At 43.7% G+C, this 10,741-nt stretch overlaps 1 protein-coding gene across 7 annotated transcripts in view; it reads right to left on the bottom strand.

Annotated features, from left to right (window-relative positions):
- ARHGAP12 (Rho GTPase activating protein 12) overlaps positions 1-10,346 on the bottom strand; it is an 80,761-nt gene extending 70,415 nt beyond the window's left edge. For 4 of the 7 annotated variants that reach the window (XM_075144033.1, XM_075144032.1, XM_075144031.1 and 1 more), the window contains exons 1-2: positions 10,208-10,346; positions 3,501-4,255 (exon numbers count right to left, since the gene is read on the bottom strand). In XM_075144033.1, coding sequence (XP_075000134.1) covers positions 3,501-4,169 — 669 coding nt within the window. In that variant the 5' untranslated portion in view covers positions 4,170-4,255; positions 10,208-10,346. The remainder of the gene's footprint in view (positions 1-3,500; positions 4,256-10,207) is intronic. The other 3 variants (XM_075144029.1, XM_075144028.1, XM_075144027.1) reach the window with 2 other exon arrangements.
- Between the last annotated feature and the right edge of the window lie 395 nt (positions 10,347-10,741).

The raw sequence follows: 10,741 nt of genomic DNA on the forward strand, positions 1-10,741 counted from the left end.
GGCCTCTCTGAGGCATCTTTTCTGCCCCTCCTGTGGGATCAGGACATCACGCCTGACAACATTTTGCTAAAATTTTATTGAATTTCATTGATTCTCACAGCTTCAAGCACCACCACTGTGTCAGTGGTTCTTACGCCCAGCTGTGCACCCCTGAACCATTTCATTCAATTCTAATTCTACCTGCAGTTACTGTCTCCACCAGAGATTTAAATCTGGTTAAATTGGAGCTTGTTTCTTCTCAAGTCCTACTTCCTCTAATTACCTCCAGCCTTCCTACAGTACAAGTCCATAAACTAACATCTGATTCTTCAATGCCTTATGCACCAGAGTTGCACCCAATAGTTGGAATTCCTTTGCATAAAATGTCAAGAATATTCACTACCCAGTCCTGATCTTTCTTTTGACCAGATCATTTGCTTACATCTTCATTAGCAAATTCTTCTGCTCACACTGTCACCTCTCTATCTTTCATTTCATGTAATATTTCAGCTGCTAAAAAAATTCTTCCTTTATGCAGTACTTTGGAGACTCTGGATCTTCCAGTATTTCCACAGCCAGCAAGCCTATGAGGTCGAGACTGTATAGCTGCAGAACCTGCACTTCCTTACTGGAAAGGAGAAGGAGGATAGTCTTCAGCGAATAATGTAACCACCTCTTAGAAGAATCTCGTAACAAAAGCATTCCTCTGCACCTCATACATTTGTACTCAGGATACTGAAAACACACTGAAGGTTGGGCTAGGGCTGAATACCATCACCTCAACCCTCCCAAAAAATCACCTACACAAAGGTATTATTATTAAGGTCATTCTAGCATCTAATCTTACAAATTTATGAGAAAACATCTGTAGCTTAGAGTTTATTATAATGCAGACTGCATAAAACTGAACTCCACAGCAGGCAGGGGAGGGAGAACCACAGTCAGTCTTGTGAAGTGAAATCCTGTCTGTGCGTGAAAGCCGGGAACTTGATGTTCTCACTACAGACTAAGAGCAATAAAAACAGCTTTCTGAGCCATTAATTTCTGCACAGCTGATTTCTACTAAACAATGCTCATTATTGAAAGAATTCTAAAAAAAATGCGAGGCTGTTCCAGTGAGAAGGCTGGCACTCTGAATATCTAGACTGAGCTAACGGTGACATCAGCGCTACTACTGCTTTCATCCCTATGGCTACTAAATGTCAAACATTTTCATTGCATTTAAAGAGCTTGAGATTGCACATGATGAGATTAAGTTACTTCACAGTTTTGAAGTACGACAACTGCAAGGCACAGTGAGCATCCGCATTCTTGTCACCCAAAACCACGATAATGGCAAGTTCTTCAGTAACATCAATCAGAAACTGCCATGCTTTTTCCACAGCCAAAATCTAGCATTTTTAGGATTTGTAGTTTTTAAGCACCGTGAAAACTCCCATCTTCAGACCTTCCATAACCCAGCGAGGTCTACAAATATGTGCATAGCTGCCCCACTCAAATCCAAACTTATAAATAGGTTGTAGCGTTGAGTTAAATGTATTTGGGGGGGTTGGAGGGGGGAGAAAGGTGAAAAGACTAAGTGTCACTGCATCAACAGGCACAAAGTCCAGTGGAAACCGAGCAGCAGGCCATATAGTTCTTATTGTTTGACAAAAGACACCCATGTAACATTAATTTGATCTACTTTAGAGAAGGAGATGCATAAAACTATAATCAACACAGTAGAAGGAACTGTTTTAACATACAATATAAACTTCAGAGTGGTAAACTATTTGAAGTAGGATACTTTCTAAACATTCCTTAGTGTTTTCATAATTTGTTTGGCAATCAATTACTATGGCAGTAAATGGACTACTATGCATCCTTCTAAAATAATTATCTAGTAATTATTTTATCCTTACAAGTTCTAAGTGGCTCATATCAACCACAGTGAGCTAGGACACTGCTGTAAAGAAAGTGCAAGAAAACTGATCAATCTTCACATTGCGTAAGTGAGAAATTACTAAAAAAAAGAAATTAAATTCAGTAATCCTATTTATTCCTTATTATTTGCGGGGGGGGGGGGGGGGGGGGGGGGGCAGAATGTGTGTGGAAGTTAAAATAAAATTGTCGTAAAAGATACAAATGTAAGAGGCATGAAGTCCCGTAACTAGAGAAACTCTGAATTTCAAGAATGAGGCCAAGAGTACAGTAGGACATTGAAAAACTACTGATTCTGAGCATTTCAATAAATATATATATATGAGCTCATACAGTTCAAGACTACATAAATCACCCAATCAATCTTGTATCTTTAAGATCTTCCCACATTCACTCAAAACCAAGCAGCTTTCTCTTAACGGTGTCTTATTAGCAAAGTATGATTCACAGCTCTCCATAATAAGATTTTTATTTCTAAAGTTAGCATCAACTTTTCTTTGAATACCACACTTGAGTGAGTTCCTTTGGTACTCTGAATACATGCTGGCAAGTGGGATTTACTATAATGATCAATTTGTACCCAAGCAACAACAGTTTCACATCACAGAGTAAGAAAGTTCAAGACGAGGGAGCTTTTAACCTTAGAATTTTAAAATAATTTAACATCCCCCTACAGAAAGATGGGGGCGGGGGGGGGGAGAGGTGGGGGAACTATCTGTATACACACATACATAATTATGTGTATGTACACATACATCATTAGTTCAAGAACAAACCTGGATTACAATAGACTAATTAACTTGGTTACCCATATCAGAAGTGACCTGATTATCTAAGTCAGAGTGCTAATCTTTTTTCTTGGGGGTGGGGGAGGCCTGTTAAAAAAAAAAATTAAAAAGTGAGAGAAACCACTTCACTAAGGAAAAAGGCCATCAATGCTCAGTTTTAGCCTGAAGTGGGAGTACATCATTCCTGAGATTCTTCCATACTAATTAACAAACTCACATGTTTTGAGTTTTAATCCAGAGTAAAGTTGTGAGAAGCAGAACTGGCAAAGCTGACTCATTACAACAAGAGTCTACAAATAAAATAATCAAGCCAGAAATCAAACTCCATATAAATCTTAAGTGTACCATTTTTAAACTATTAAACCCACTAATAGCATAAGATCTGTAAATTGATGCATCTATACACATACTTAGGAAAAGCTGACAGTAACTAGCACTATTATTTCAACAAGCCAAGAAGTGAGGGGTTACTGCAGTAGGCTCACTTCCTCTGGAAGAAAATATAACCCAAATTCAGTGTCACCTCAAAACAATTGTAATAAAGAAAGAACAAAAATGTTTCTGTAACATTCAATCACAGGATAACGTAAATGGAATTAATCCCCAAAGCAAAGTATTTCTGCAAGGAATAGAGCTATACACATCAACTGTTTAGACTTCAATAACCAGTTCATGCTGAGGTATGACATTTTTACTTAAACAATCTGAATTTATTAGGAATAAATCTCAAAACAGTAGCAAGCAATTATGGCAATAAGGAAACAAAAGAAAAAAAACCACACACAAATCTACAGGGACCATTTTTTAGCTTACCTGCACTTGTTCTGTTGAGCTACTACTGAGTTCATCTCCAGACTCTGAATCTTGGTGAATTTTTTCTGAGCCTTCTCCTGCTGAATCACAAGATTGTTCATGCAAAAAGCTGGTCTTCTCTATTTCCAAGAACTCCGGACACGGGAAATGACCCATGGAGATGGTTCTATACTGATTGGAAACCTTGGGAGATTGCAACTCATTGTTTAGTTTTCCATTGTTTTGGGCAAGGTCCAGACTCAAACCAAGAGTTTGACCAGGGCTATTGTTCGGTCCCAGATTTTGATTGGCATCTCGAACTAAGCAAGACACTTGAACTGGAGAAGATTTTCCAAAACTAGAAAGCTCTGGTGACTTATTCACATTTTCAGTTGATCTCTGTAATCCATGTGTCAACTTCAAAGCGTTATTTGGCAGCATGCTTGCTTGCTTAACAGGTGGCATCAGCGCTTTTCGTGGTATTTCCTTCACGTACTGTGCTGGCACATAAAAGGGTTTGGAATTTTCATCTCTTTTGACTTGCCACCAATCATCGTTAGTCTTTTTCACCAAGATGTATTTCTCCCCTTGCTTAATCACAATTTTCTTGTCCTTGGCCTCATACTCATAGTCGTACTCCACTTCAATGTACAATTGTCCTGGAAGGATCTTCCCACCTTTATCAGCCATTTCTATTTGGAAAGATTTCACCTTTTCAGGCAAAAGGTAAGCCACATTCTGTTTCAGAAGTATTATTTTCCTGTTAATAATCAGAGCTGTAAGAAAAAAAACATATATATGTAATAAAGCAATTGTCTAAGAGCACTTCAGAGGAAAATAATTTCAAAAATAACCCTGCCTCTTCAATTTATGTCAACCTCAGACTAATAAATTGATGGAAAAATGCAAGATGTTCAGCTACCTTTCTCAGTGATAAAACAGAAAGTCAGTAGAACAACTTAGTAACCGACTTAACTCTCCTATTCACACAAGCTTCCTGCTATCAAGTTGCTCATTAAGCCTGTTGTTTCTATTACTAAATAACGCTGATCACCAGGGGCTTGGTGGGGGGACTAGTCAGAGTCAATCTCTTGCTTACACTCAGCCTTAATTGCTTCATGGAACTGTGTTACAACACTGGTTTTAACCAAAATACTCAAAAGGAGAAGATTATTATTTGCTCACTTTGATTCCTCTTTCAGTTCAACAGTTACTTCAGAGTGCTCAAAACTCCTTACAAAATCCCTTAAATCTTCCTCCAATGCTACACCCCAGTCATCAAGTTCAGCACGGGCTGGCAATCCTTGACCCACACGCACTGCACACTCCGCAGAGCCTGCTGACCTTCACCTAATGGAGAAGACGACGACTAGGGAGCTACGCAACCCACACCAGCTGAGGCTGCAGATCATATTGCCTCTGCATCTAGCTGTTGTCTATAAAACACGTGGTATAATCACTTTTTTATTTATTTCTTTAAATTGCTAGTATAACAGCAACATAGAATTTCATCTATAACCATGGTAGCATTAAATAAAAGTATGTAACATTTCCAAGATACTTTGGTTTCAGTGGTTTAAATTCCGCATATTTACTTTGCTCTTAAGAGAGCTTTTTGTGGTATTTACCTTACAGAAAGCCTGATCTAACGAAAAGTTTAAGGGCTAAAACAGAAAATACAAACAAAAACCCAACAATAATGAAACAGGATTATGAACCAAAACCAAAAATGAATGGGTAATACATGAAAATTTTGAAAAGGACTTTTAGCATCTTATAATCTTAGCCACAATTGTATCTGCACCCATGAACTACAAGTTCTCCCTATTTAATCATATAGCATCAATGTCACAATTCATGAGTGGATAAGCATCAGTCTTGCCAACTTACACTGAACACAACATAGTAAATTAACATGAAAGATATGATTTCCTAATCTGGAAAATCAAAGTATGTTAGTAAAGGGGAAGATCTCTAGCATTCAAATAGAATGTAGGAGAATTCAAGTAAAATGCTGCCACATTTAATCATTTAAATATCACATTTGAAGATTAAAAAATGAATCTTTTTAAAAAAATGCATGTTTCATGAATTAGAAAAATTATGTAGAAACTTGCAGCTCTGCAAGTTAAGACTTTGTGATGAGATTTGTAGCGTTTACTCTGCCACAGAGGGGAACTAATGCAATTCCATGCAGGCACACACACACAGAGTGAACTCAGCTACCCTAAACAGGACTAAGGACAGAAACAACAACAAAAAAGGACTTCTGGGAGAGCTGAAGCAGAAACCCCTAACAGTTCTTCAATTTTTCTTTCATCATTTCTGCTATTTGGTCTGAGCCTTGGGAAAAAAAAAGAAATACATTTCCCACATAAGTCGGTAGAAAAAGCAGCAGCTAAAAAGCTCAAATATGATACCAAGACAGAAGTACCCATCTTTAAACTGTGTCTTTCTCTCTCCCACAGTCCATCTTCTTTTACTTCCAGGAAGCACTTCCTACAGGTAACTTGAAAGCTACCATCATTTACAAGACTCCAAATGGAATCACAAAGTCAGACTTACAATTTTATTGAGGACTTGGCAGAAGGTATGATTGTACCATATTCAACAAAGCTGACAGTAGGAACACAAAGCAGTAGAAAAGAATGCTAGGATTCTGGTGTTTACTCTCTCTACCATAAAATAGTACACTGAAATTCACAGCATTATAGCCTATTTACAGCCTCTGTACAAAGCAACTTGCTTACCTGCTGTTCTACATAAATAGGTATTTTTAAGTGCAGCTCTGCAGTTGTTTAGCAACTGTAGCAGAAGGTAAACATGAACGAATTGCAGCCGTTCCCACTCTCTTCCTAGTTTTGGAAGCTCTGCCATACAAATGTTATTTTTCCCTTGTTACTAAACCTGACTCCTCCCAACACTTCTTCAAAGCTGCTACCAACCCCTTTCACCGCTTCAAGGTCATACACCAGAAAAATGCAAGTGTTTCCGAGTTACAGTCTACCTCCAAGGTCTGCTACCTTGGAAGTTGAAATGTAGGACAAGGACCCATTCACACTGGTTTTCTTTCTCCCATACAGAAACCAAAAAGAGAACATAAGCCTATGGTTTCCCACAGGGCTACCAAGTGTTTAAAAGCTTGGATTTTTCATTTCTCTTTTACCAGTTCCATACAACTGTTTATTGAGAATGCATGCTTAACATTTTTTCAAGACAGAGAGGTTCAATAAGTTGCATTTTAAGCTTAAAAAAATAACAGAATTTTGAGCAATACAAGTTAAATAAAATACAGTAGCTACAAAAATAGCTCTATCCACTTTTGAAGTCAGTTTTACAGCCTCATCCCTTTCCAAAAAAAAAAAAAAAACAACAAAATAAGCGGCACAATTTTTTGTTCTTTCATGCAAGCTGCAAAATTATCAAGTCAATAGCAAACATTTGGTAATGTTGAACATACGATCAAGAAGAGACAGGCAGTGTTCTGTGTTTGGCCAGAACACTAAAACAGTTTTACAAACAGATCACGTCATCAGGATCAAGCAAGGCTCTAATTCTCCACCTCAACAGAGAGAAGCAAGAGATACCTATGGTATAGGTGGGAAGTCTTCCTCAGTAAGTTCAGCAAATATCAACATTAACCCTGTAGGGCTGCAAACAGCTACCATGGCCTTGATTTCACAGATCCAAATGAATTAAGTTTTATTTTGTTTGAATTTTTTTAATGCAGCTGTTGTGCCACAGAAGGTAGACTGCCTGTACCCTATGCACAGCCCAGGGATAGCAAATTGTAATGTCCTTTCCAGGGTTCATGTATCTGTCTCATAGAACTCTGTTTAAAGAGCCATGGAAACCTTGGCCAAACCTCTACTGTAAGGGGCTTAAAATAATTCACATGTGAATTCACAATATTGACATTTGGAGTACTGACTTCATTGTGCTACTAGTCAATGATACTAGAAGCGATACAGCAGGTCAGACCTTGTAATGTCACTGTGGTCACCTTTACCATTACCTGTAATGCTGGATGGCACCCACTTTGGTAAAGAAGGCTGAAGAACCCTAATTAGAGGATGATAAGCATGAAAAATTATTTACTTTCACAGAGAACATCTCTAAGCTTTAATACCTTAAATAAAGCCTCAATACCTAATTAAAAGATTAATAACAATGAATGGCCCCACTGACAGCAAAGGCCTAAAAAAACTTACTCATGAATACCAAAAAACAGACTCAGGCCACACTTCTCTTCTGGTAAAGTAAAACCCAAATGCTACAGGGTAACTAATTTAAGGTGAGCCACATCCCACGTGGAAATACATTCCACCCTTTCACAAAGCATTTGTGCTGCCCTGAAGAGAGGGGACATTCGTGATTACATGCACAGTGCTGGCTGCTCACCACCTGGGAGCGAGACCCGGAGCTGCCCAGCACCTGCCACGCTCAGGAAGCGAGCGACGAGAGGATCTTTCGCTCGATACCCACGCGTGGATCTTTTTGGGCTCCGACTTCCGATGGGAACTCAGCTAAGGCTGAGCAAGGCTGGCAACCCTCGGTGCCCACACCGCGCCCCTCCGCAGCCTCTCCCCGCGGAGGGCTGCAAACGGAGCATCAGGGGTTTTGCACGCTAACATTTGCCTCTAGCTCGATTTCATGTACATCCACACAAATGGGGACCTTTTCTAATTAGACCTCAATGTGACAGCTTCAGCCACCCTTAGACGGGTTGGGTTTGGAGAGCTTTAGGTTTGCTCAGAGGTAGGCCTTTCCCAGGGCAACTTAAACCCTACAGCAACATGGCTGCCTCCTTACAGCACTCAATCCTAATTGCAGAACGATGCTCACTAAATCCATCTTGAAGCACACGCGAATGATCTTGAAAGAAACGTGGTCCTAAGACACACAGACATGTGTATACAGGTATAATCATATATGATGTGTATATAATATGATCATAGAACATATCAAGTACAATCACCCCTAACTTCAGCACTATCCTAGAACTAAAAGACCAAAAAAAAAAAAAATCAGGAGGTACACAATAGGTGTTTCATACCTCTCTTTTGAAATTATCAGGCACAGAGTATTTTTTCCTGATCTTCTAGAACCAGGTAATTGAGACTTGAGATATACTAAAAAGACTTTTTGCTATTTTTTATTTTCCTCTTGGGAAAAAACCTCCCCCCATGGTTATGGAATTGTTACTTACTTTATAATACAAACAGATGATAAGTTATTAAAAAAAGGATATTAACCAATTGCCTTAAAATTCTTCATGTGACCTTGTTCACGGTGTCCTACAAAGCAGCAGCAGTTGACTTGTGTAATCTTTTTCCATTTTCAGCATCAAACTTCACCCACTACTGAAATGAACCCTTCCGCAGCGCTGATACAGAAATAAACTCAATTACTGAAGCTAAATTAGGATAAATTCTTATCATTTCAGGCCAGATGAGATACCCTGGCTACAGCTCAATAGATTCTATGATTCTGCTTCTCCCTGCGCAGTTTTCTTAGGGGTTCAAGCCGTAGTGCATGACCGCTGCTTGGGAGACTCGTCCCACAATACCTTGCCAGAATTCAGCCCTATTGACACTTCCCTCCCAAGCCGCACCACTCTTTATCCAGCACAACTAACTCCTCAGCTGATATTTTCATGCAGACAACCAGCCCTCACCGGTGCCTGTAAAAACCACCATCTGCAAAGTGTGCATCTAAAGCATGCAAAAGCTGTATAAAAATAGATGCAAAGATGCAAATGCGAATAACAAATATAGACAAAACACAGACAACTTATAAGCTTTATGAAAACCAGCTTAATCCTTTACCGTTTCCTCAGGGATTACTAACATAGGTTAGAAATCGAGCACTACTCCCAAGTGAACTAGCTTCCCAGGGCTCACACTTCCTTAAAAACTAAAGGCATAATAAGTAACCATTTAATAATTGCCTGTGACTCAGAGTACTGAATAAGCGATGCACTTTAAACAACTGTCAGGACAACTTTTCCAGCCACGCTGCAGCACCCCACACCTTAACGAGCTTCCAGCGCATCGCCAGCCCACTCACTCCTCGTTGCGGGCTTTTGTTAAGTTGTTGACTCCAACGACCGGCTATAAATAGCGCAGCAAACCCGCACCGACCCACCCCAGCCAAACCACCCGAGGTGGCCGCGCTCAAGTTGATACAAGGGCGTCAAACCCCCCCCCCCGGGTCAGCGGAGGCGCCCGGGAAGGGCCGCGCAGCCGCCGCTGCCCGCCACCTCCCTTTGTTTCCCGCCGGCCGCGGCCCCGGCAGGTGAGCGGCGGTTGCACAAGGCAGGTCGGGCGGCCCTGCCCGGCCTCCGCGCCGCCCCCGGCACCGCAGGCCCACCGGCAGCGCCCAGGTGCGTAGCTGCCTCCCGGCGCCGCGGCCAACTCGGGGCTCCCGGCGGCGCCTGGGGAACGAAGCCGCCGCCGCCAACGGGGGCGCCGCGGGGCGGCGCCGCCCAGACCCCCCGCCGCCCGCCTGGCGCGGGAGGCGCTCCCCGGCGGCGGCCCGGGAGAGGGAGGGCGGCGCCAGGGGGCTGGGGCTGCCGCCGTGAGCCGCCCCCAGCCCGGGCGCGGACGTGCCGTCCGCCCGCCGCAGGGCCACCCTGCCCTGCCCGATTGTCCCGCGCGGCGGCGCCGCGCTCCTCACCGCCCTCCTCCTCCTTCCCCCCCGCCGGGCCGGGAGGCGCGGCCCCTCACCTGCCTCGGCGGCGCGGCCGGGCCCAGGCCCCGCTCCGGTTGCGGCGGCGGCTGCTCTCGCCCAGCGCTCCCCCTCCCCGCCAGCCGCGGCCCCGCGCCGGGTGTCAGCTCCGGGGCACGGCGGCGTCACCGCTCCCCCGTCACGTGCCGGGGGCGGGGCGCGCGGGGCGGGGCCAGACGGAGGTGGGGGGGTGTGGCGGGGGGCGGTCGCCGCGCACCCCAGTTCCCGCCGCTCCGGCCCGGCCCGGCCCCGCCCCGAGGAGCGCTGCGGTGGGCGTGCGGCGCGGGCCGGGGTCTCGGTGGGCGCCGCACCGGGCCTGCGGCGGGGTGCGCAGAGCCCAGCCTGCCCGGGGACGGCGGGCTTGCCGTAGGGGCCCGCAGAGCGAGTGGGGGCGAGTCGCTGAGCCCCGCACCTCGCCTGCTGCGCGCCGGAGTGTCCCAGCTCCCCGCCCGGCCAGAGGGCTGGTTCAGCAGCCCGCCCCCCGCGGGAAAAGCTCGAGGGGCTGCAGCCTGAGGACCAGTGGGGCCTGGCCC

The sequence above is a fragment of the Calonectris borealis genome, chromosome 2 (genome assembly GCF_964195595.1).
Source record: "Calonectris borealis chromosome 2, bCalBor7.hap1.2, whole genome shotgun sequence".
Classification (NCBI taxonomy): Eukaryota; Metazoa; Chordata; class Aves; order Procellariiformes; family Procellariidae; genus Calonectris; species Calonectris borealis.